The following is a 27,091-nucleotide window of genomic DNA, read 5'->3' on the forward strand; positions in this document are numbered from 1 at the left end:
AAACAATTTCTTAGCAACTTTAAAGTTAATCAGCTTATGTTTTATTTTAAATTTTATTTGGTGTATACTAGAATTTGGTATCTAGAACATGAGAAAGTTTCAAAATATCAAAATTTGAGGTGGGCACTTAATATCAAGATTAGATTATCTGCCTATAATTACTATTAACCAAATATTTAATTTAAAATTGCAATAATTAAACCGAAACCCATTAGAAAAATTCTTAAATGACTTAAATATTCAATCTTTGCAAATTCATTTATATTGTTTAAGTTTTGTTATCTTATTCTTTTGGCGTATAAATTTTGAGTATGAGGAGTCAAAAAGAGGAATGGATTTTTAATAACATTTTTAAATGAAAACTTCAAACTCAGCAAATTTCTAGTTTATCAGCGAAAGTTTGACAATTTCAGTTATCAAATTTATTTCTCGTATATGTCAAATATATGATATATAAAAGAAAATCTCTTGTTACGATGCCAAAGATAATAGTTTATCGTGCAGTTTAAGCTGACATAATGCAAGTCAAAAAAGGGTATATAACTGATATCATTCAGCAGATTGCTTTTGCAGCTTTTTCTTATTGTAATTTTACAAATGGCAGCAAAAAAGTGCTTTTACAACTCGCAAGACGTTTGCTTGCTTCGCTGTCTCTTTCGCTCTTCCTCTCTCTCTATTACCTCACTCACTTTTGGAGTCTGTCGCAATCTCTCATGTTGTGCTGCTTCTTGCCTCTTCTTGTCCTCTCGTCGTCGTTGTTGTTGTCGTTGCCCTGTCTTTTTGGCCATAATAAACAGCCAGCAATCTGTTGTCTGTTGCGCGTCTGCTGCCTTCAAGTGCTCAAATCATAAAATGTCTCTCGAGCAACTTTATAGTTACTTCATGTTCCCTTCCCTTCCCTTCCCTCTCTCTCTCTCTCTCTCTCTTAGTCTTCCTCTCTCTCTTTCACCCCCTTGCTTTCAGTTGCTTGTTTCGCTGACTGTTTTTGTCTTTCAGTTTTGTTTATTTGTTTTTGTGCGCGCTCACAAAAGAAATTCCCCAACATGCGCTTAAAATTAAATGTCAAAATGTGTAAGATGTATGTGTGTGAGTGTGTATTAGTGTAAATATGTATGTGTGTGTGTGTGTGTGTCATATTTATCTGCTCTGCAGCAGCGGCAACAAAGTTCGCACAATTTACACAACTTCTGCGCCTTCTCATCCAAGTGAAATTAAGTGTTGCGCTAAGTGAAGATGACAAAAGGGTTCTTCAGCTGTATTATTCTTTCATTTAATCTTGCTCATGTGTGTGTGAGTGTGAGTGTGTTTGTGTGTGTGTGTTGTGCTCTCTACTGTGCCGCGGGTGTGCTTTGTAAAACAAATAAGCGAATGCGCTTCAGGCATCTCAATTGTCATGCTGGCAACTCAAAGGCAAAGCCCTTCATACTCCACAGCAAACTTGACGCAAAAGGATCTTAAATATACGACTATCACACACACACACACATCGCATTGTCCTTTGTCAGTTCTTAGTCAAACTACTTTATTATTCCCATCATAAGTTTTGTCTCTCTACACCACAGGCAATGCCCCGCTTTCCGTTGTCTTATCAACTCGAGGCTGACAGCCTTGTGATTGAACTGCTTTTTAAGATACACAAAGCACAAAAGACGTTTCATTTCTAGCAGAATTAATTATGTTTTAATTGTAGAAAGAACAATATAGTTGTTTGCATACATTTTGTATCAATTGCTTTGAGTTGGAAATAAATAATGAAATTATGAAGTTATTAAATTTGTGTGTTGTATTTTATTGAGTTTGAAGTTAATTTCTTAGTTGCTTTGGCTTGCAATCTGGTATTTTTTGGACTCAATGGTATATTTTGTATGTAGCCCTTTATCTTTATACCAAATATAACATTTGCTATGTTATTTCTATTTTGTGGTATATTAATTTAGTAATACAATACATCAAATTTGGTATATTTTCAATATTTTTGGGGTATATTATAAATGACTGCCGCACTTTTTTGTGTTTATTCACAATTGGTAGCGAGTATCTCACAACCGAGCACTCTCGAAAATAGATTTCTATCTTGTTTTTGATTAGTTTTATATTTAACTCGGTGTTCAAATACTTCTTCTTTAATTCCATAATATTGTGACTACTATTATTTTTAATTATTTTCCCTTTTTCTATAATATTTATTTTGAATTTTTTCTGTTCTGTCTTAATCTCACTTTCCTAGACAAAAATCTTTTTTAAATTCTAATTTTCTTATATTTTTCTCCAATCTGAATCTACTGTAATTTGCTCTACTTCTTTTCTTTCTTACAACTTTCTTTATTTTTTTTCTCATTTTCTGCTTTACAGAACTAACCTTGCGCTCAGTAGTTTCTTTTGATTTTGTCTGCTTTTTACCTGCATTTAACAGCACTTCAAATATTAAGCATACGCCCCATGGGCCGCAGCTGCTGCGTAGCTGCTGTCGACCAAAAGACTAAGCTTATTACCAGCTACCAAAGCAGTTGCAATTACAATTTTATTTAAAAATTTCCCGCTCGCATTCATTCTGAATACATATAAAATGAAATCCGTTGCAATGGAAACGAAAGCAGATAAAAAAAAAATAAAAATATAATTCGTGCTCTGTACAGACAGACAATGTAATCTATATGCTTTCCACTCTTTTTTACTGTAGCTAGCTCTTTCTATTGTTTGTTGTTGAAATTTAATTTGGCCAGAGAAGCGAACAGTGACAACGGCAACAGCAGCAGGAGCAGGAGCAACGACAGCGACAGGATAAGGATAAGGAAAAGGAAAAGAAACTGCGCCGAAAGTCACATAAATTTATTTATGTCTTTAATGACTTGAGCCACGCGAATTGTTGCGAATTGGCTGCGCTAGCTCTACTCTCTCTTTTTTTGTGTGTTTGTTGTGTTGTTTGTGCGTGCTGCCAGCAAACATTGAAACTGATTTGACACCAACAACAACAGCAACAAGAACAGCAACAATTTTGCCGTGTGCTACGTGCGTCTTGAATTCAGTTGGGGGAAAACAACAAAGGTTGTGGAGGGAGGGGGACTTTGGAGGGCAGAGTTGAAGCGCTGCGGCTATAAAATATATTGACTGTGTGTGTGTATTAGTATAAATATATATACACACACTCGCTCTCTTTCTCTTTCTTTCACTGTGTATTCGCGCGTTGAAAACACGCTTCCGTTTTAATTTAAAATACCCATAAATTTACAACATTTCATTTGGGAGCCATTTCGTTTTCATGTTGTTACATTTTGTAATTGTGTGTGCAGCAAAAAGAGATAGAAGTCAGTAGAGAAAGAGAGAGAGATAGAAGGAGAGACAGAGAAGAGCGAGAGCTGAACAAAGCGAAAGTGTGCGTTTGGATAATTTTATTTTAAATTTAAAGCCAGCAAAATGTGGCGTGTAAATGCTTTTAATTGGGCTTGAAATCGAGCCAGTCAGCAAAATTGGCCAAAAAGCTGTGACACAAAGAGGTGACAGACTGAATGAATGAAGAGTTCAACAGGTAACTTTCACAATATAATATAAATAGTGTAACATGTATTTAGAACAAGGTTTAGGCTTAGCTTTTGATGGAATGAATAGTTGCAAATTAATAGAGAAATTGAAGTTCATAGTGAGAGAATAAATCGCTCTAAATCAAATATATTTGTCAACAAAAATATTATACAAGAATATATTGTGAAATAAATACAGAACCAATTATAAAGTAATCCAAATAAAAATATCATCAAAGCAAGAATAAAACATTCAAATAACATTTGTTTACCATTTGATTTAGCGTTTAAAATTGTAAAAGACTTAAAGACTTTTGTTGTCTAAAATTACTTTTTGCCAGTATCTTTTTTGTTCATACTTATTGAGATTTTTAAAAAATGTTTGAACGAAAGTCGTTGACTTTTAAAGCTGTGTTCATTTCAATGAACATATATAAAAAGCAGGTAAATCTCAAAGGACTTGGCTACTTGCTACGACTCGCTTGACAGGACAAAGCAATGCTGATTCTTTTGCCACCGGTTCAAGCTGGTTGTTTACCTTCATTTCTGTTGTTAATAAGTCGAAAGATTTGTTGCTGCCACCCTTCTTTACCTTTCAGTCAACCAATCAACTTTGGAACGACTTTGACTTGTTAAGTCGTTCATTAAACGGCTCTCGAAAGTGTTTCGCGTCCCTCGCACACTCAGTTAATAAGCGAACGAACATAAAGTGTGAATTGCGGCGCACTCATAAAGTCCATGTGAATATACATAACGCATACGCAACGTTGTCGCTGACTCCTAGGGCCGTAAATACTTTTGCTTGGTTCTGAGCTGTTTTTTTTTTTCTTTTTTATGAAGCTGCGAATGTGTCAAGCGTTTTGTAAACTCATTAAAATGTACTCCACATGCCTGGCAGTTGAAAGTTATGTTGCGCTTGTGGCCAAAGTGGCAAGTAGCAAGCGGAAAGTGGCAAGTGGCAGAGGCACAGTAACGTGTAGTCGTAATGTGGCATTAACGTGACTCTGTTGTAGTTTTTAATTAAGTCGAATCAAAACGATATTCCATTTTTTTCGCTCTCTCTGTTTCAGACGATGATTTATTTGACTGCCAGCAAATGTTTTTGATTGCCTTTTAAAGCTCGGCCACAAAACTACACAGCGTTTAAATAAGCATTTAGAGGCGAACGAACGCATTACATGCAAACACTTGAGTGCCAGACAGTTGTACAAATACCGAAACCAGGCAACTTTTAGCCAAGGATGAGCAGAGGATGTGAATGTAGAGGATGAGGATGTGAATGTGGATTCAGATTCAGATTCAGATTCAGTTGCTTTGCCGCCTCTTCAGCTGTTGATGATGTGCGGAAGGCACAAACCAAAGTGGCGCACACAAATACACGCGCATAGTTGCTACAAATCATGTGGATCCTCCTTCGCTCTCCTTCCCATCCCTCCTCTCTTTCTCATACTCTTCTCTACTCTGCTACAACATTTGTCTGACTGGTCGTTTCGTCCTTTTTCGTGCAGTTACGTAAATTATTGTCTGTCTCCTTGTTGCTCGCTCCTCCACTGTCACTTTTCGCTATACTTCAGATTTTCTCTCTGTATTTTTTTTTTTTTCGGGGCGCACACACATACAGCGAGAGAGAGAGCAAGGAAATGAATGAGAGAGTGAAAGAGACAACTACACACATTGTATTTTATTGCAAATTCCCCACTCGCTTGTCTCTTATTGTTAGTTAAAGACGAGAAGCTAGACCCTAGCAGAACTTTGTGCCGCATTAAAGTTGCCACACACACAAAAATTTTGTTTTCTTCTCTTCGTTGCCGCTGTAGAAATTTGATAGTGTTGCATACTTTTTGGGGCGCTATCATTTTCGGTCGCCCCTCGTTATAATAATGCTTGGGCGAAGTAGCTTCACTTCCCCCATTATAAGTAAGATGAATTGTCTCTGACAGAGAGAGAGAAAGGGAGAGAGAGAGAGATAGAGGGAGCGGGAGTGAGAGAGAGCGACGGAGACTTTTAGTTGCAATGCGAAAAGCTGGCGGAATTAGAATGTAAATTATGCAAGTGACATAGAAAAATGGCGCAAAAATATAAAAAAAGAAACAAAAATATCCTTGGCTTACATTTTAAAATGAAAGCAACCAAAAGCGAATCGGGATTAGTTGTTGCTGCTACTGCTGCTGCAATCTTTGCAGTCATAGTTTCTCCACAAAGCGCACACGGGATTAGCCGATAAATGTATAATATTTTTGCAAAATGGGGTCAACTTTCAAAGCCCCACATTGAAAATTTGTGTAATTTGAATGCTGATTTCTCTCGCATTAAATCCCACATAATTCATTTATAATTGCCAACGCTTTTATCTGTGTTTTGCCATTAAAAGTACAATTGCAGCATTTGATTTAAGCTCTAAATGAAACACTTTTCTTAAATGTTAAAAAATATATTAATTTGTTGATTGTCAGCGCTTTAAAAGTGGGCACGAAATGTGGCCAAGAGAAATGTCACTTTGGTTTTTGTGGTGCGGACAGGTTAGAAATAATGGACGGGGCTTTAGCTTTCGAATTAATTCATTTAAAACTCGTTAGTTAGTGCAGAGAGCGAGCAAAACGGAAGCTTGTGTCTGAAAGTCTGATTTGCTGGAATGCTGAAATCCTGAATCCTTTTTTTGCACTTAAGTGATAAACAAATACACTCTCACATCAGAGGCAAACACACAAACAAACACACACAGAGACAAATGCGAAAGCAAAATGCATAAGCAGACAGACTGAGCAGACGACGACAGATCGAGTGTGAAAAGTGCCAGGCTCCAGTTGGTTGAATGAATAACGCAGACTGCATCGGGGGACAAGTGGGGGAAAAAGGATGCGGAGTCGAAATGTCCTGGCCGCAGCAGCAGAAGCAGCAGCGTCTCCAACTGCATCATCAGCATAATCAACGCGCGCCGTTGGCTTTTTGCGTCGTAAATTGCTGAGTACTCAGTCCAAGTGCTGCCACTGCTTCAACTGCTGCCACACACCAACACACACACACACATACACTTACTCATACAGTTACACTCATTCAGTGGAAGCTCATCAGAGTGCTGACTTTTGCTGCGTTGCCAGCCAACTTCCGTTTGTCTTTATTTGTCTGGCTGGCTTCAGCTTTTGGCTTCTCTGCTCGAATTTTCTCCACTTTCTGCACCTCTGAGGGCATCCCTCTTAATGTTTGTTTACCTTACGTTAATGAAGTTGTTGGCCCGAACCCCACACAACGAAATGCTTGCAAAAATATTTTTGCAGCTTGCAAAAGATACGAGTATATGTATGCATATAAAAAAGTGCAAAGCAGAGAAAAAACGGAGAAAAATAAAAGCAATTAGTTTGTTCATCACTCAACAGATGGCCTGGCAAAATGAAAAATTTTAAACAGCCTTTTCACCTCCGCCGCTGACTATCTCTTCGCTATCTCGCTGTCTTATTATGAATGAAAAGCGCGGAGACAGCGGCAAAATAATAATTATGCATGCAGCAAAAAGAGGAGAAAAATATGAAAATGCAAAAAAAAAAGAAGAAAAAAGAAAAACAAACAAACATATAAATAAGTAAGCGAGAGAGCGAGTGAAAATAATGTAAATACACCGCAGGCTCATTTCATGATCCTACCCAGAAAAATAAGGATACAATGACTTTTTCGGTGAGTTGAAAGCACCGAGCTCAGCTCTCTCTCTCTCTCTTTCTATCTTTCTCTATAGAAGTGTGAATTAAGCCGAGGTTGGGGATTTAATCCCTAAGGATGAAATTTCACTATAAACAAAAGCTTCACAAAAAATGTACTGCTGTGGTTTTTAGAATTCTTTTGAGTTGCAACGCTCTGAAGAGCTGAGAGTTTATCATAATGAAAGATGAAAGTAAGTCTAGCAAAGAGCAAATCTGGGATCTGAATTGTCCTTTTCTTGACAATAATATATATAAAATATTGTGAAAGATAATATAAAAATATTAAAATAATCTATCTGAAATGTAACTCATTACAAACTCTTTAGATAGTATTTTTTTACTTCAACATTTTATTGAAATGATGTCAATAATAAATGTCAATCATATAATACAGAGGCTGTTCTTTAATCTAAACGAGTTCTTTACAAAATTGACAAAACTTTGAAAATTGAGAATATAAATATATTTAAAAAATTTTACATTTTTATAAATCATATTGAGAAATAGCATCTCCACTTCTAAATTTTAACTTCTTAAAGGAGTATAACATTTCTATAAAACCTTTCTATCTATTTAAAACTGAGAATAAAAACGTTCTATTCTTACTGTTGACTTCTCGAAAGTATTCCCAATGCGACATTTACATATTATAATATCCATTTATTATATAGAAATAGCATATCCACTGTTAACTTTTTAAATGAGTATTGAATTTTTATAGAAATATTTCCAACTATTTAAAACTGAGAAGCAGTATACTTCGTATTCCGACTGTTGCCTTTCTAAAAGAATTTTTAATTTTTATAAAAAATTCCTCGTCGGGTTTAAAATCCAAGAAACATAAATTCTTCCGGCAAGAGTATTCAAATGGCGCTCTCTTTGCCTTACGCCACTCGGTAAAAAACTGTCATGTTGTGGGACTTACCTTAAGGAAGAACAATCCACCCGCTGGCAGCGTAATGCGATGGGAGCCCGGCAGTATCTTCAGTGGCACGCCATCCTTATACCATTGAATTGTGGGCGTGGGCGAGCCCTCTGCCTTGCAATTAAGCGTTGCTGGCTCGTGTCGTGGCACCGTCGTATCTATGGGATGTTCAACTATTCGCGGCGGATGTGAACCTGCAACGATGCAATGCAGAAAGAGCAATGAAGAGGTTAAAACGTACTTTTCTCTTTTTTTTTTTTTTTTGTTTTGTATATAAATTGCAGAGGGAAGAAATAAGTGGAGAGCGGAGAGGTGAAAGGAGGGTGAGCATATCCTTTTTCCGCTGCGTCAGTTGCGAGAATCGTCAGCGGTTTGGCAAATGTTAAAAGCGACGAGCAAATGAAAACAATGTTAATGCGCATTGCCGTTGACGTTGCAAATGAAGTTGCAGTTGCAACTGACGAGTGGCAAAAGCAAAGCAAAGCGATGCGAAGGGGGGAATTTCTGTATCAGCAAAAAGACTCAAAGGTTCAGTTTGGAATTAATTTGTGTGAATTTGCATATGCGGCAAAAGGACCACCGCAAGGCAGCTTAGCAGTTAAGTAGTTTTTTGTTTTTGCATAATGCGAAACTGTAAAATTAACTAGAAAAACGAGGAGGGCGGAGGAGGTAAATATCAGACACACACACAGGTTGTCAGGTTGTCAGTTTTTAGGGGGCATGTTAGCCTGAGATAAGCAAAGGGATTAGCATAGTTTTCGATGCCATTCAAGTAAAAGCAAAAGCATTCATCAACAGCGCATTTGCGAATGCAGTTCACGCTGCAAATGAAACGTATTCAAATTACGCTTCATATAAAGCCAAAGCCCAAAGCAAATGAGAAACGTGCTCGTGTGACTTAAAGGATTCAAAGCACTAAATAAGATTTCCCCAAAAACACATACAAAGTGGCATTAGGACAGCATTTAATTCAAGAGATAAATCTCTCTCTTATAGTTTCAAGTCAAACTTAATCCATTTTGATTTTTGTTTGCATTTCACAAATATATTTGTATAATCTTAAGGTGCTTTTCCCTAATTATATTTTTAAGCCCATAAAGCGCTTTCAATTCATGTCAGATACTTTCCCGTAGAGCTTATGCGTATTCAACACAAAAACTTGTCAGTGGCAAAAAGACATAAATTTCAATTTTCATGTCATATATAAACAATTTGCTGTCACCCACACACGCACACAAAACTTTATCGCAACAAAAATCTATACGGATTTATATAAATATACATTTACAGAGAGACAGAGATACATTTATGTATTTGTATCTGTATCTGTATCTATGGCTGCCGTTTGAAAATTGATATGTCAGAAATGTTGGAATATTGAAACGTTATTAAATAAGAAAAAGCGCAGCTGTTGTTGCTTCTGCTTCTGCTGTTGCTGTTGCATTTTGTTGTTGATTGCATCGCCAGCAACATGACAACAGCAACAACAACAATAACAATAACAATTTCAGTATCAACAACTTCGCACAGCTCGAGGCAAATGCTGCATGTCATGCAACAGACGCTGCATAAAGTCGAACTGCAAATCGAATAGAAAATTGGGCGGCGAAGGAGGATTCTCCTCTTCACTGTTCTGTTCGCATGTTGCATGTTGCTGACTTTGCCCCGCGGCAGCCGCTTTAGCAAGTCGCAACGCATGTCAATGTTATTTTAGCAATGGAAAAAAATAAACGCACGAAACGAAAAAACACTTCAAGCTCAGAGTGGAGCGTGAGGCAAAGTTATGGCCAGGCCAAAAATCAACACGCAAACAAAACAAAAACAACAGCAGCGAAAAGAAACAACAACAAGTAACTAAAGTTCAGTCAAAATGTTCAATGTGCCACACTTTGAGGGTTAAATGTCGCATGTGGGTGGCAACAACAACAACAACAACAACAACTTTGAGACAGGGGTGCAACACACACAAAAAAAAAGTTGCTGGACCGTGGACGTATTTTTTTTTGCTGCTTTTGTTTTTTCTGTTTACATATCTTTGCTGACCAGCCAAGAGAACCAAGCTGCCGGAGCTGCCGCTGTTGCTTGTGGTTGTGGTTGTGCCCTGCGGTAATGTTCAACACCTAAAAAAGGTTGTTTTTATAAATGACACATCCAAAAAAAGGGGCTGCCCGACTACTTTCTACTGTCTGGCAGCGGTTGCAAGTGTCATAAGTGCCAGCAAAAGAGTGTGGAGTATTGAGCTTGGCCTCTGAGTAACAAACAGAGCTTTCATTTTACCCTCGACTGACCTTCAGTTGGGGTATGCAGAGCCATGAGTCAGACAGTCCCGAATCAATTAAGATTTATTGTTAATTACATAATTGAACATTTTCATAACAACATTTATCCCATGCTACATAATTTAAAAAGTTATCGCAATGTCTTTTATAAATATTTCTGTCCTCAACTGCGCTTAAAATAAATACAAAAAAATTATAATTAAATCAACAAATCATTTTTTAAATGATTTGTCCTTTGCAACCCTGCAGTATCTTTCTATATAAATATTTCCTCCTGTTACTGCATTTTAAAGTTATTCAAAATATTTAGCTAAATTAACAAATTTGTACATTTATTTATTATTTAACCGATCAAATGAAATGAAAGTTGAGTTAATTTATTTATCACAATGTCTTTTATAAATATTTTAGTTAAGAACTCAATTTTTAATCAATTCAAAAATTTAATTAAATTAACAAATTCATTTAAAATTATTTTTTATATTCATTTGTAAGTTAAATCATTCATAAAATAAAATTTAGCTCGAGCTATTTTTTCATAAATAAATAAATTAGGTTCCAACATCATTTCAATTAAATAGAAAAATGTAATTAATATGTTAACTAATATATTCAAGACCAGGTAAATTCAATGCAGCTTCTAATCATTATGTTCAATCATCAAATTATTAAAAGCTTTATGAAAATTAGTTTGTGGTTTTAACTTTTTTTCATTCTTGTTTATCATTAATATGAAATTAAAATACATTAAAATTAGCTAATTATTTTCGAATTGAAATAAATTGATTTTAAGGTCTAAATATTAATTAAAACGTTAATGTCGAACTAACTAATTTACGAATTTAAGTTACACTCTTCATTATTAAATATCAAGTAAGAATACTTTTATCTAAGAACTTAAAATAATTGAGCTGCATTTTGAATAACTACATATTATCTATCAAATATTTCTTCGCAAATTTATCACAAATGTAATACACTTTTTTTTAGCAAATTTATTTATTTATGAATTCCATTTTTTAAAAACTGTAAGTAAGCCCACAATTTGCCTTCATTGCGTATGCTTGATTTGGCAGTTTTATTATAGTTGGCATTTCTTTCTCGTGCTTCGCCTGCGACTTTGTCGTTTTCGTTGTCGAGGCCAAAAGTTAGCGTGTGCATTTAATGAAACGACTTGCAGCTAAATAATTCAATTAGAAAATTGAAAATTGCATTCTCGATTTTCAGTTTTCTCAGCAATTCGCTCTGGTAGCCCAGAGGCCTACTAATTTAGTTTTAATTGCGTGCCACTCACAAGTCCATATAAGAAAGCATATATAATATATACATATAGTAGAAGATGGTTATGTGTGTGTGTGTAATATGTTGGCCAAGCATACAAAGAATGTAACAACATGGAAAATGCACGAAATTTGCATAAATTGCTAAAACGACAAAGGCATTTCCAAGCGCTTATGCAAAATGCAAAAGTGCCAGGACCCTAAAAGGACTTGAAATAACCCAAAGAAGCAAGACGGACACAAAACATGACGACGTCGACGACGACGACGACGTCGAAGACGTTGCACTATGAGTGCCACACTCTCTTGTGGGGCATGGAAAATGCCTGAAGAAAATTTCATAGTGCAGTTTTTCCCTCCCTTTACATTCTCTGTCGATGGCTGGGAAAAAGCGTTTTGGAAACTGGGTTTCACTTAACAAGCAAAATATTTGCAGCAATTTCCTTAAACATTTTCTTTTTGTTTTCCACATATGAGTGCCACAGTGTGTGTATGTGTGTGTGTAATGGCAGACATTTGCATGCTTTCTGCATTGTTTGTTGCTGCTGCTGGCGGCCAAAAAACAATGCCAAGAACTAAAAGCAAGCTAGAGAGTGCGCCTTCAACGCCTTGCCACACACATTTGCAGCAAGTGGCTTTAAGAAGCGCCTCTTCCCCTCCTACCCTACTCTCCCCTCTCGGCTTACATCATCATCAATCAAAGAGCCTTGAGCTGTGCTCTGCTCGCTGCTCTGCCTCTCTCTCTTTGACTGTTGTTTTAATTAGAACGTTGCTAATTGTTTTAGTAGCATACTTTTAGGGCAACTTCTGCTGCTGTTTTCCCTCAGCTGAAACTGTGTTACGAGTAGTTTTGTTGCACGTCCAGTGCGATAATTAAATTTTCGCTATAATTTATGTATATAGTATGTTGTTGCAACCAAACAGCTGCTGCTAAGCAAATTTATCTTGTAGGTGGGCGCCAGAATGTTATATGTATGTGTTCGTGTAACTAGGCGAAAGTTCAACCAAAAATATTTGGAAGTGAGGGAAATAAGGCTTTATAATTATGTATGTAAGTTAAAGTGATTTTAATTTCATTTTCATTTTACTAATGAAGCTGCATTTCTCAGCTGCTCACGCAACAAAAGCAAAACACAAACTAAGTTTCAATTAGCTTCGTCTCGAAAGTAAATTCAGCTCAATACAAGTGCATATTTCAGCACTGGATTCCTTAAAGTTTTCATGGCAAAATAGCAACAAAAGTTGATACTCAAATTTTGGCAAATTGGCAGCAAACTAGATTGATTGCCATAGAATTTATTTTCCGAAAAAATGAGAAAAAGTAAAACTTGATTTGTTTACTTATTGATTATGAAAATATTTAGTATTTTATTTCAAAGATAATTAATCTTCCATTACATAGTTTATAGATATTTTTAATTAATATTAATAAATGTTTGGTAAACAAATTTAATAAGTATGTTATATAATGTTATGTCGAATCTTGTATTTTATTCCTAACGATCTATCCTATTTGTTATAGCTTGAAGATAAATAAGTAGGAGGGCTGAGGTCAAATGTGAGATCTAATTTTGAATAAAAGCAAAACAGTGCAGTAATATTCTTAAAATATCTCAAGTAATATATCGCAAAAATACAAAAATATACTGAAGGTTATATTTGGAATATCGATGAAGTACTGGATTTTAAATACACCGCTACTTAAACATGCCATTTTAAATAAAAGCGAAATAATGTTTTATTATTCTTCAAATGTACCAAATAATATTCTATAAAATAATAAAATATACTGAAAGTCATATTTGGTATATCGATGAAGTAGAACATTCGAATTATACCATAGAGTTCATGATATACCAGATTGTTTGCCAAAGCAACTAATTCCCAATTGCTGTAGGCGTTTTTTGTCATAATTCTTAAATAATATCTACAATTTCTATTCGATACCAAATATTCAGAAATTAAAAATACTATAGTTATTATAGTCTGTACCAAAATTAACGAATCTAACTTAAAAATTACGCTTGTTATTCCTCACCTTAAGGTAGGCTAATTTAACAAAGACGGTAATGTTGTCTTGAATTAAGAATTTAAATTATTATTATCTCTTCGATTAATCCTATTTATTCATTAAACGTGGTCAAATAAAATATACTTTATGCTATCTAATTTCTCTGTTGCCTTTATCAATATTAATGTATTTTTCTTTTCATGTATGATTTATGTTATTTCAGGTAAGTGCCAAGTCATATTTGTAAATATCACAACAGCTAATCCTTGACAATATCAACAATATTACAAAATAAGCTCAGCTTTTCGTCACTTTATTTTTTTCCACCCTCAAGTAATTTTTCTGTTACCAAATCTTCAGTTGTTTAATTTAGTTTCAACCACCGAAAAAAGTTGTGAACATAACAGCAACGATTATATCATTGTCGCCTCAACGAAGTCGAGTCTTTCACTTTTTTTTTCAAGAGAATTGTACAATATTTCTGTTCTATGTTTGTTTATTTTGTTATTCCTGTGGAAACTTCGTGCTTCGTGTAGAACGCAAATGAGTCAAATTAAAGTTTGGTAAACGCTTCGTGTGCAGCAAATTGTTTCCGGGGATGTTGTGAAAAGTTTTTGTTTAGTTATGAATCATAACGACGCAACGAGAACAACAGCAACAACAGCAACAACAACAACGAGAACCAACAGTCGAGTATGGCTATAAATTCTCAACGTTTAGAGCACAGTTTTTTTTTTTCTGTTTTCTAGTAGCTGGCAAGGGTTGCCCCTGGGCGGCGATTGAGAAGGGGAGACAGGACAATGACTCACAAGTTCTAGCAAATGAATTGCTTTTTTTTTTTTTTTTTGGTTTTTCGGTGTTTTTTTGACACTCTTTATAATTGTGTAGATGAAGGAGTCTCCCACCCCTCCTTCAGAGAGTAACTCGTGACGACGCCCATGGATTATGGAGTGACATTTGCCATGTTCATTCAAATTGTAAACATGTCGGGAGTCAAGATTTTTGTGGTTAAATGCAAAATGCAATAAATGCAAAGAGAGAGATAGAGTCAGCATTGGCATCAACGTCACATCCAAATGTGCACTATACAAATGCTTATATATATAGTGTCTGGCTATGAGAGTTGGCCTGTTGAACTGAGAGCCAAGCTGCTGCATATAAAGTGCAAATAATATAAATAATTCAAAACACACGAGAGACTGAACGCCGCACACACACATACATTTGCATTGACACACTTCAAAGTTGCACATGGCAGGTTGCCACCCCCCTACCCCCTTCCCTCTCTTTCCTCCACCCTTTGGCAAACTTTTGCCCACTTTTGGCGAGCGCCCACTAAATGCATTACAATGCCAAATGCAACACACAACTCAGTTCGCACATATACAAACCGAGTGTGCAAATACTTTTAGACAACAGTGTAAGGGGATGGGGAGTGGGAAAGGGGAGTGTGCAGCTGCAACACTCGTATATCTAGCTAAACAGACGCCCACTCAGTCAGTGAGTCAGACAGATAGTCGTAGATACTTTTGCTCCACATTCCCGTAGACAGCAGCTCCACCTGCAACCACAGTTAGTCAGGCGCCTCACCCTATCTCCCTCTTCTCTATTTCCTCTACCCTAGTGAGCCTTGCTCCCTCCTCTCTCGCCCTTCTTTACTTCCTCACCCCCTTTTGTGGAAAAAAACATGTGTCCAATACTTGGCGTTGTCTGTGGATGCAAACACAACTAAGTATATGCAATTGCACTTGCTGCTGCTGCTGCCCAAAAACTCGCAGCCTTGACGATTCAGCCAAGAGTCAGCACTCACACACACACACACATATGCCCCTCTACACCCACTCACACACTCACTCACTCAAATGCAAAGTTTTCACATTGAATTTTCCGGCACAGCGCATCGAACGACAAAATCCACAAATAGTACAACAAGTTTGCCTAGGTGGAAGTGTGTGTGTATAAGTGGGTGCAAGTGCACATGTGTGCGTATATGTTTTACATATATAATGTGGTGTGTGTGTGTGTCTGTTATTCTAGTCTCTGTTTTTGTTGTGCGCTCTACAGGGCATCTTCAATTTTGTCTGTTGGCAGCTGCTTCAAACAGACTTTAAGCAACTTTTATAAGAAAACTGGGAAATTTCCAAATTTTAAAGTTAAGCTTTTGAACTATTTAATTATAATTAGCTAAAAACTGTCGTGAAAAATAGGTGTAAAATATTTGAAGCGAAAATGTGTAAAACACTTTAGCTAATTGCAATAACTTTATATAATTTATCTATGTTAGACTTGAAGAAAACTTTTGGCAAATAATTTTGTACTGAAAATATGTGCAAATTTTAGAGCTAAAATATCTATTCCGCTAAGATGAATAGGAAGAAAAAAGAACGGTGGCTAATAATACTACTTCAATACAATTATTATTATTTTATAATGAATAAAATTCGTTATTGCAAATTTCTTATTATTTATTTAAATAGGAACTATAAACAAAGGAATTCTATTCGATTCCGCTTGAAAAATGTTTGAAAGTGTGTCACCCAAAATTCTCGTATAGAGTATTGAAATATGAACTATAATCAAAGGAATTCTATTTTTGTTTTACATAATTTCCGAAAGGGTCACAAAACTTTGTGCATCGTAAAATTATAGTATGGTTGATCAAGGAAGATTGTTAGAGGCAGCCACACGATATTTTTATTTGCACATCGGGACATTTGAAATTCCAGTTCGTGTGATGGCTCATTAAACAGCAAATAGCCGGCGCAACAAACCCACCTATGAAGGCACTTGCCACCCGCTATCCGTCGCCCGTCACCCATCAACTGGCAAGCAGGAAAACCACGTCTCATTCAGGATGAGCAGAGAAATTTCATTCGTGTTAAGCTGCTGTGTCAAATGCTAATTAAAATCAAGCGGCATTCGCTCGCTTATATAAACAGATATCCCCACGCCCAGGTAAAACTAAAATCACAGGACATCAACGAAGGAGCGGTGGCGACTGAGGCGGCAGCAACGCCATCATCATCATTATCCTTGTCATCGTCAACAGCAATCAAGATAAAAGATAAGTTAAATGCCGAGCGGGCAAAGTGGTGAAGATGAAACGAGGCCAGTAACAACAACAACAAGGCAACTGGAACTGTAGTTGGTCCTTGGCAATCTGCTTGCTCCTGCTGCTTGTTTGTTTTGTAATAAAGTCCTGGACCTGGAGCCGTGGCAGCGGCAACGGCGGCGGCTGCTGCTCTTCAGTTGCGGCATCAAAGCAAACTTTCGAGTTGCTGCCTTCGGTTTTTCGGCTAGTGATTTGAACGCTTGATTGCTTTCACTCATCCTGTCATTTCTCTGGACCTCATCCTGGGCCCGCAGTACGTGCAAAGCACCAAAGGACATGCCCCAAGTCTCTCTGTGTATGTGTGTGTGTGTGTGGGTGTGCATGTTAATTTCCATCTGCCTGATTGCGAGGGTGTGTGTGTCTCTATATCTTTCTATCTATGCCTTGACGGTCGAGAGAGCTCCATAACAACACGTTCGGCTCATAATTTGGAGTGAAAATTTTCAATTAAACTTAATTGCATTAAAAGCGAAGGGTTTAATCTGTCGTTATAACCGCCCCCATTTTGCCTTGGTCCCCCCTTTGCTGTTGTTGTTGTCCTTACTTTTTAACTTGTGCTGCGCCTTCTCCCTTCCTTCCCTTGCATTTCATTTTAATTTTCGTTCCCCCTTTTATAGTTGTTGGTTGTCGAAACTTTTTTATGTTGCAATAGATTTAGCTTTTGTGGGGTTTTTACTATGAAAGAGTTGAAGAGGGAAAGCGAGGGGAATCTGTTTACACTTCTCGTTAAATATCAAGTCAATTTGTGCCAAAGTCATTTCAAGTTTAGCTATTAATAAATTTTCATATTTATAATACATATTTGAATTCATTTTCGACATTTTGATTACAAATTTATTGCATAATCATGTTTTAGTTTTATAGTTGAAATTTGATGAGAGTTTTTTGGGCCAATCGGAACAGTTTGCAGTACATTGAGGGTAATTGATATAAAAGTTAATTTGCAGTCTTCAATTTTTGTAAATCGCATTGAAATAAAAGTTAATTTTTGGTCTTCGATTTTATAACTATTAATGAAATTGTAGTTCATTGGCAGTCTTCGAGGTTATTATTTTCAATGGCATTACAATTTATTTTTAGTCTTAAATTTCGTAATTTTGAATGAGATGATTCCATTTTTTAATATTTAGTCTTCAATTTTGTTAATTTCAATTTAATTTATTGAGGAAATACTTTTAAATGGGCAAAAAACGGCTACTGCTATAACTGACAATCTGGTGTATTTTGTACTATATCAATATATCAAATACCGTCTCCGGTATATTTTAGTATATAGTATTATTTTAGTATATTTTTTAAAATTAATATTCCAGTTTTTTGCACACTTAACTCTAGCTTTTTACGTGTTTAATTTTAAGTTACATACATCAATTTCAATTATCCATATTTATTTATTAATGTAAGAATTCAGCATTTAAGGATTCTATTTTATTTTCGCTTTTATGTTTGTTGATTTCATTACTTAATGATATATTTGAAATTCCTATTGCATTATTTATTACTGGCAAACAGCAAAAAAACTTTATAAGCAGAAGATTTATGAGGCTCTCAAAGTTGTTATATAGAAAAGAAAGAGCGAACGAATGTTGGAATGGAAGCCTCTTTGGTGGTCAGCTCTTGCATTAGGCACTTTATGGTTGCCATTTCCGCAATTTTAGCAGCATCAGAGGCCTTTCCTCTTGCCACTTGCCACATGCCGCATGCCGAATTCCACTTGCCACATTCCACTCAATGTAAGCGTCAAACAAACGTTTTACTCGGCTTTTTGTTTGCATCTCTGTGTGTATATGTGTGTGTGTGTGTGTGTAAATTGCAACGCATAAATCTTTGTGACAAACACCCAGAATACACACACACACACTCGCACATACACATTCGCAGTACACACACACAACAGACACTCGAAAAATACAATAGAAGTGATGCGACAGCCATTTTTCAAAAACAAAACAGTCTGAAAATAAAAGCAAAACGAAACGAATTGAATTGAATTCGAAGGAGCGAGTAGAAGACTGCCAAACAGAGGCGACTCTTTGCTTAGGCGACAGACAGTGAATAAAGCATGCAAAAAAAAACTGAACTGAACTGAAAGAAATGGAAATGGGTATAAAAAAAAGTGTCACACCCTTGATGTAAAAAACACAACAACAGCAACGACAAAAAAAAAGTTAGAAATACAGGCAAAACGCATGATTGTCTTAATGGCTTCGACATGTTTGCAAAACGACTGTCAAAAGCAGCCATGTCAGGGATCCTTGCTGGCATCAGGCGTCACATGAAATCACCAGCAAGACAATGCAAAAGTGACTAAGAATGAAGGAGAGAGAGAGAAAGAGAGCGGGGGAAAGAGAAGTGCTGAAGAATTGTGTGTTGTGAGTGTGCCTTCTGCCTTTTTGATTTGCTCGGTTTGCTCTTCAGGACATTTGCGATTGCGAGACACTTGAGCTTGTCATATGCCTCCGTTTCTACTGCCATTTCTACACTCCATTTCTACCCACACACACTCTTGCAGCTGCTTCATCTTGTGCATCACTTTCCCGTCTTGTGTGTGGCATGACAGAAAGTCACTCAGTCATGCAACCAGCACCACAGCAGCAACACTTGATACTGCCCCATCTTCAGTTTCACGCTCTCTATGCATACTCTGCCTGAGGGTATTATAATTTAATCACATTATGTGCAACGCATCATTTGTCGCAGTTACTATAAATTAATCATATTAGTGATCAGCTCAATAGAGAGCAAAATGTCAGCCTGTATGTTAATCATTTTCTTGTCAAATTAGTTACTCTATTCAAAAGCTATGTTTGAATTATTAGACTCGAAAAATCTTTATTACTTTTGCTGATGTCTTGATTAGAAATTTTAGAATTCTTGTTTACACATCATATCTTTCATTTTAAGCTATACAAATCTCTCAGAGTATTATATTATCTGCGTATGATCTTATTCTTGTTTTCTCTAAGTAATAAATTATCTGTTAAAATATCCATCTTATTCTTGATAAAGTAGACGATGTGCTTGGAAGCTGTGATTAGGTTGTTTTTATCAAATTATATAAACTGGAAATATATTCAATAATTTTACTTCAAATTCCAAATTATTTACTCTTTTTATAAGAGCTTCTTCTATATTTTTGTTAAATATATTAAAATGTTTTTCTATATGTTTGATACATATATTGAAATGTCTGTCTATATGGTCATCAATTTGTTGATTTGATTTAATTAGTTTTAAATTCTACATTTATTCTTACATCGATCCTTCTTTATTTTGACTAGATGGCAATATATCTGCCTTAATGTATTCCCATTAAATTCTTGATAAATTATTACCTTTGGTTTGAAGCCTTAATTGAGTTATTATTAAAACTCTTAAATTATTCTTTTTTTTTACAACTGAAATAATTGTGATTACTAGTTTGCTTAAATTATATTTCTCAGTTATCTGTTAGAGTATTTCACTTCCCACATTCCTTGCTAACTTTTCTCTGCTTTTTTTTCAATGTTTCATTTAAAGTTTTTTTTGGTAAGCTCAAACAAAGTTCTCCCACCCATGAAGCAGGCTCAGACACGAAACTCACACACTTAAGCCGCTGGCAGTGCGTCGTCTCTCTGTCTGTCTGTCGTGTCTGTGTAGTAAATTGAATTTCTCACCTGAATGCATTGACATGTCTGCATGTGTAATTATCGTTATCGATATCGCGTATACGCACAGTTAGAGACTGGCCTTTAGCTGGGCATGTAATGGAGGGAGGAGGGCGTATGGCACATTTAACCCTCGTTAAGCAAAATCGAAATTAACGCTTTATGTGTATTTAGTTCATGTGAAAAAGGACACTTTTTTAAGGCTTCCCCGCTTCAGTTTTAGCTTTGCCTTTGCCTATGAAGTTATTAAAAGTAAATTAGGGTTGACTGTAACCAGCTAACGGAACCCGAACCAGTTGTCATCGTTGACTGTGTGTGTGAGTGTGTTAGTGTGAGTGGGTGCGGGCGACGCTTGTTTTGGCTGCCTCTCCCTTTGATTGCTGGTTGCTTGTCACCAGCTACTGTCGTCCCACCTCTTTCCCCTTTCCCCCTCTTCTGCTGCTGCCCTTTACAACTTGCACCCACTTTGTAAGGGTTGCGTGCCTTTCACGCGTTTTGCTTTCGCTTTTGTTGTTGCTTAGTCTGTGTTGGGCATTTGTTGTTGTTCTCGTTGGTGTTGTTATTGTTTTTGTTGCTGTAGTTGTTGCTAACTTAATTGTCAACATGGGAATTTTTTAAGCTCAACAACAACTTGCATAGTTTAGCTGATAGACGACTAGAAGTATGCTTACACCAAGAGTGTTTGTGTGTGTGTGTGTAGTTTGGAGAGTGTGTGTGTGTGTGTGCTGGGTGTTTATGTCTGGGATTTATGTCGAAAAGTTTCAATTATTTTCAGATTTGTTTAATTACGCATGCATAGCGTCTGCCTACAACAGCACTTCAAAACAACAACAATGAGACGAAGACAACAACAAATTGATTTTTAAGTGTTTGCGACTAGAGCGTTGTTTGTCAATCAACTCTTAATTAAGGACGTCGCAACTTGCATGCGGCAAACAAACTTCAAGTATGCAAACTCTCTCAAACCCTCCAATGACAGACTATGTGATATCTTAACTCAAGTGAGGATGAGAAGAACCCATCAAAAGTAGTTGCTATGATGATTAAGTATATCTTGGAAAGCGAAGAAGAAGAAGAAACTTTCTAATATTCATATGCAATAATAAAATTTTAAGTTTTACATTTAAAAAAAAATGTTTTCTGTCTAGAAAATATATTTGGTAATAATATTCGCATTGCACAAATATGTTTGTTGATCACAAAATGAAGAATTAATTTCATATGAAACAAATTTTAATTATCACATTTAAAATATTTTAAAATTATTTATTTGTCCTTACAAATTCAACTTTCATAATCAATAATTTTCTGAATCTCTGCTTTTGTCTCCTACTCTTAAAGGATCGTAGATTCTGTAGATAACGTATAGAGAACTTTAACTTTAACTTTTATTATCTTACTCTAAAGTGATCAGAGATTCCGGAACATCATAAATACCTCTTCTAATGTAATTTATAGAGCATTTCGCCTAGGTAAACTATGTCGCTATGCACACACATTAACACACTCACATACAAATGCAAATGCCTCTTCAAATCGGCCGCAAAACTGTCGCAAATATGTTAACACACGTCTGGTAGGCGCAATGACACACACACATACTGAGATTTACACACATAACACCACACACACATACACACCTTTGAAGTGCAACAGCCGCGAGCAAAGTTGAAAAGTGCGCTTGTTAACATTCCTTAATTGCTGTTGTTGTTGTTCCTCTGCCGTGAGGCATGAGACGAGGGAATGGAGAGAGGGATAGAGGAGAGCGAGGAGCGATGAGCGAGGGGTAGCAACAAGGATGTCGACAAGGACGACAATGACGAGTGCAATTATACAAAAACTACTTAGGCGCGCATCCTGCCTGGCAGGCAGAGAAGACGCAAACGCAGACACGACTCGTCTCAACTCAACTCGAATGAATTCAACTCGAGTCGAGTCGAGTTGAGTCGACAGGACTCAGGACTCAGCACTCCTTCTGCTGCTGGCGTTGCAGCTCCTGCGCAACAAAATTGAAAGAAAATTCACTTTCGTGTTGTAAATTTGTAAACATCCTTGAAAAAATAGCTAAAGGCAGACTTGAAGTTGAATTGTTTGGGGGTGACAACTAGAAAGGACTACGACACAGTACGAAATGCAAGGAGCAAGGAGTAAGGCAAAATGAGGAACGGAAAAGAGGCTGCTGATGACAGCCGCAATGCAATTTGCAGTGCATCTTTTCTATTATTATCATGCTCAGCACGGGGCAGAACACAACTGAAGCACTTTGCCAATTACCAATGGTAACCAGGCAGGACTCAGCGCCAGAAGCCAGAAGTGATCTAAGGACGAGGCATCTTATCGGTGGCCCTCATTGATGGCCAACAACATTTGTCATTAAGTCAATAAGCGCATTGTGCTTAAATGTACATAAAATAAAGCCAGGAGCTCCGAGCTCCGAGCTGCTTCTCTGAATGCCATTAAATTGGGAGAACGAGCGAACGAGGACCTCAGGTCTTTTATGTATGTGCTCATGTGTTTTTTCCCCCCCGATGTAGAGGACAACAAAGCCGATTTATGCCCAATTGGATTTGCTGCTAAGAGCCACAATTCATGTTTTTATGACCGGATGCCTATTAGGGCCTCTCAACGTTGCGAATTGCCGACGCTTTTTTTAATAAATATAAAATGTCCTGTCCGAAAAAAAACACACACAAACATAATACAAAGAGAGATGAGAATAAAGAAGAGAAAAGGTAACTCAACGCACACACAAAGCAGCAAAATGCTTAGCATTGATAAGCGTCTTGACTTCGAAAGGAGAAAGAAAGAGAAGGTCAGCTGTGTTGTCCTTAAACAGGATACGGTCGAAGTCCAGTCCAAAGTCGAAGTCCATTCATAAAGTACGGACAGCATATCGTCTTTGGATGCTCATTCATTTCATTTGATTTGCTTGTTAAAAAGCTCAAGTTTTATGGCCATTTCTTTTCTTTTCTTTCATTCTTTCGGGCCCGACTCGGTCCAACAAGTCCCCAGCCATATCGATTCGCAGATAGTCCAGCAGAAAGTTTACTACAAGAAGAGGAGTGGAAGCGAGGGAGAGACTTGACAATCTGCTGGCTTGGCATTTGGGTGGCGTTCATCATCGCCTCTGCTGACGTTGATAAATTATTCACGGCTCTCTGGTACAACAGCTGAGCCCATCAAACTAGGACTACTTTAACCCAGGCAACGGGTAACGGGAAACATGAGCAACAAATGGCACAAAAAGAGAAGAGAAGAAGAAAAAGTGTTGCGCGGCGTTTGAGGCGTCACTTTTTGGCCTTGCCGAGATTTTTGCGGCTCAAAAGGCAATGAGTTGGCAAAAATTATGACTCGTCGGCGTAAAGTCATAAAAATATATACACAATATATGTATATATAAAAACACACTTATATACAATAGAGGCAGAGCAAGAGGAAGAGACTGGGAGTAAAGGGTTAACAAAATGGGTTTTGCGTCATGGCATTTAAAATTTAAGTGCCTCAGTTTTTGCCTCGGTTGTCTCGCTGCTAGCGTCGTAGATGGAACGTTAAAGGCATAGTTAAAGCTCTTTGGGGGCTCGCTGTGTATTTTGTGGAGCGAGACTACAATTTTAGTACAGTTTTTAATATTTAAAATTGCCTAAAAAGATGAGGCGGCAAATAGGGAACTGTAGCGTTGGGAAATGGAAAAATGTTGAAGAGAAAAGAATAGTAGAAAAAACTTAAATGTAGCTACGACTGTTACGACACCCGAATTTAATACAGAATATACAATAATTAGCTTTAAATATTGAAATTTCATTACATAACAAGTTCGGAAGCTACAGTTGAGTGTGGTCGACTATTAGATACCCGCTAGCGAAAATATTCCACAATAATAATAAAATATAATGAAGACTTTAGTTTTTTTACTCTACCGAAAAATACTAAGATATGTCGAAGAATGTATTTTATTCTGAAATTATTTCAAGAATATACCACAAAAATACTCAATTATATCGAAAGCTATATTTGGTATATCGATATTATTCTAAATTTTAAAAATACCTTAGAGTATAAAATATACCAGACTGTCAGCCAAAACAATACAAAGTATTTCTTTAATTGAAGGATAGAATAGAAATGTTAAGAAAAATCTTATAAGAAAGGAAGTTACAAGTATTAGAGCATTTTTAACACATCAAACTCATACAGTGAATATAAACATTAAGCTTTAAATATCATCATTTTTTACTGCTTCTAATAATAAGAATATTTCCGTATTTGTCGCTAAACTTCTTTTCAGCATTAAAGCAGCTTTTATTTGAGAACAACTCGAACGACTTTAATGCCCGGAAAAACTATATTTACATTTTTGATTGCAATTTGCTCTATTTACTCAGCGACAAGTTTTGCTGCAATATTCTTTCTCGTAAAATCATAACCTACATTTAACATTTGTTTTTATTTTTGTGCTGAAAACTCAGCTGCTTGCAAAAGCTGCTTACTGCCAAAGCCCTTGCAATTTCCCACTGAATTGACAACTTTGACATAATTGACTGCAAGCGAAACGAACGAACGAACGAAAGGAGAAGAGAGAAGCGTAGCGAAATGATGTAAAATAAAATCATAACAACTCATAAACACCGCAAGTCCTTGAGCAGCCTTTAAGAGAGTGTACAAAATTGTGTACGTATATAATAAAAATTAAAAACCGCACTTCGCCATAATGAGAAGCGCGAGTCAAAGGCGACAAGGATGACGACGCTGACGACGAAGCTGATGACGACGTTGACGTTGACGATGGCGTTGACAGTGTTCTGACTATTTTTATAACAATTTCATAATATATTTTTTAGCATATTTTTTGCTTGCTTCGTCGCTGTTCTCGCTGTCTGCTCTTAATGCTATGCTGTGCCCCTCATCTTCATTAGCACATTAAAATGTCAATGACACTTTGGGGCGGGGGCGTTTGCTTGACGTTCGTTTGCATAGCTCAAGGGTCGAAAGGGTAAGCATTTGAAAAATTCGCGAGAAATGCGAGCAAGTGCCAACAACCAGCATCAGACTCAAACTCAGTCTCTTGCTCTCTGCCCCGAGATGCTGACGGCGTCTCTTCGAGACTCCTCCAGACATTTGCGTCCGGCCTCCGCCTTGCGGCATACTTAACCCGAGCCTCAGTCTCAGTGTCGGTCTCGGACCCAGACACGGACTGTCCGTCGGTCACTCAATGCTTTATGATTGCTCTGGCGCCAGGGTCGCCGCAATAAGAACAACGACGAAAAACAACAAAAAAAAATAATAATAAAGAAGGAGTGAAATGCCAAAGTTGCCATAAAAAAATATGCTCAACACTTGTTTATGTCCGAGTTGCTGTTGCGGTTGTTGTTGTTGTTGCTTTTGTGTTTTCTCGGCCATTTTCAAGTTATTTCGCAACATTTCAATGAGGCATATTAAATATGATATGCTCTATAAACAATTTAAAATTGGCTGCCATCAACTTTTATAAATGTGAGCCAATAAGAGTGCACAAATTATGTGTGTGTAAAATATTAAGTGTTCAGCGAAGAAAATTATGAATTTTTAGTATGTTCATTGAATATTGTAAAATGATGCAAATTTTATATTTCTTAATTTATTCGATTTTTTAGGTTTTAAATAAATTTGCTATAATAATTTTTGCGGTATTGATTTCAAAATATATTATATTAATACGAAAAATACTAAAAATATACACAAAAGCTATATGTAGTATATAGATAAAGACATTACATTCAAAATATACCATTGAGTGAAAAATATACTAGAAAGTAGGTGTTTTTTGCCAATACAAAATAAGTTCTATAATTTTTATTTAATCAGGAATCTTAAATAATATAGTTATTATTGTATGTACCAAAAATCATCGCTCTATATCTTTGAAATAATCATTTGCTTAGACTCTTCTCAAAGCTTATTTTCATTCAATTCCCAAGTTTCTCTATTAATTACAATTATGTTTTCAAAGTTAACTGCAAAGTGTATCAACACTTCGACTGTTTTAATTATGTTTAATGTTTTTCCTTACGTTTTTTATTTTGTACTTTACTTTGGCGCCGTATTCGCTTTTTTGTACCATTTCTGAGGCACTTTAAACTTTTGATAGCCGTGTTGCGCCTCGGCAGCTGCTTCAGCAAAATTTACTAGCTCAATTCATTAAGCGCAATTGGTCGTTGTTTTTCTAGCTGTTGCTTGATGATGTTGCTTTTGCTGTTGTTGGCCTAGTTTTGCGCATAATGCCATGAAATATGTTTTCATGTGGCAAGCGTACAGTTTGTATGTGTGTGTGTAGCACACACACAAAGGCTCAGGCTCAGCGGGTAATCATGTCAAGCTGTGCCCGGATTAGCGCAACAGCAACACCAACAGCAATTGCTGTTGATAAGCATTGTCGACGTTGTAGCTATTGTGTTGTTGTTGTTGTTCTCGCTGTTATTATAGACGGAGGTCGAAGTGTGAGTTGAAATCGAGGAGAAATCACTTAATTAAGTTAATCAAAATTTTGCCATTATTTGAGGCAACAATCGATTCTCCGAGTCTCCTGCATGACCAGCTGCATGTGGCTTTGTTTATTTGTTTACTCACACACACACTCACATACTGCACACA

At 36.5% G+C, this 27,091-nt stretch overlaps 1 protein-coding gene across 1 annotated transcript in view; it reads right to left on the bottom strand.

Annotated features, from left to right (window-relative positions):
• LOC132783581 (roundabout homolog 2) overlaps positions 1-27,091 on the bottom strand; it is a 52,823-nt gene that overhangs the window by 20,543 nt on the left and 5,189 nt on the right. Inside the window, 1 exon segment of the mRNA XM_060788834.1 lies at positions 8,136-8,329. Within this exon segment, the coding sequence (XP_060644817.1) occupies positions 8,136-8,329 (194 nt within the window).

The sequence above is a fragment of the Drosophila nasuta genome, chromosome 2L (assembly GCF_023558535.2).
Source record: "Drosophila nasuta strain 15112-1781.00 chromosome 2L, ASM2355853v1, whole genome shotgun sequence".
NCBI lineage: Eukaryota > Metazoa > Arthropoda > Insecta > Diptera > Drosophilidae > Drosophila > Drosophila nasuta.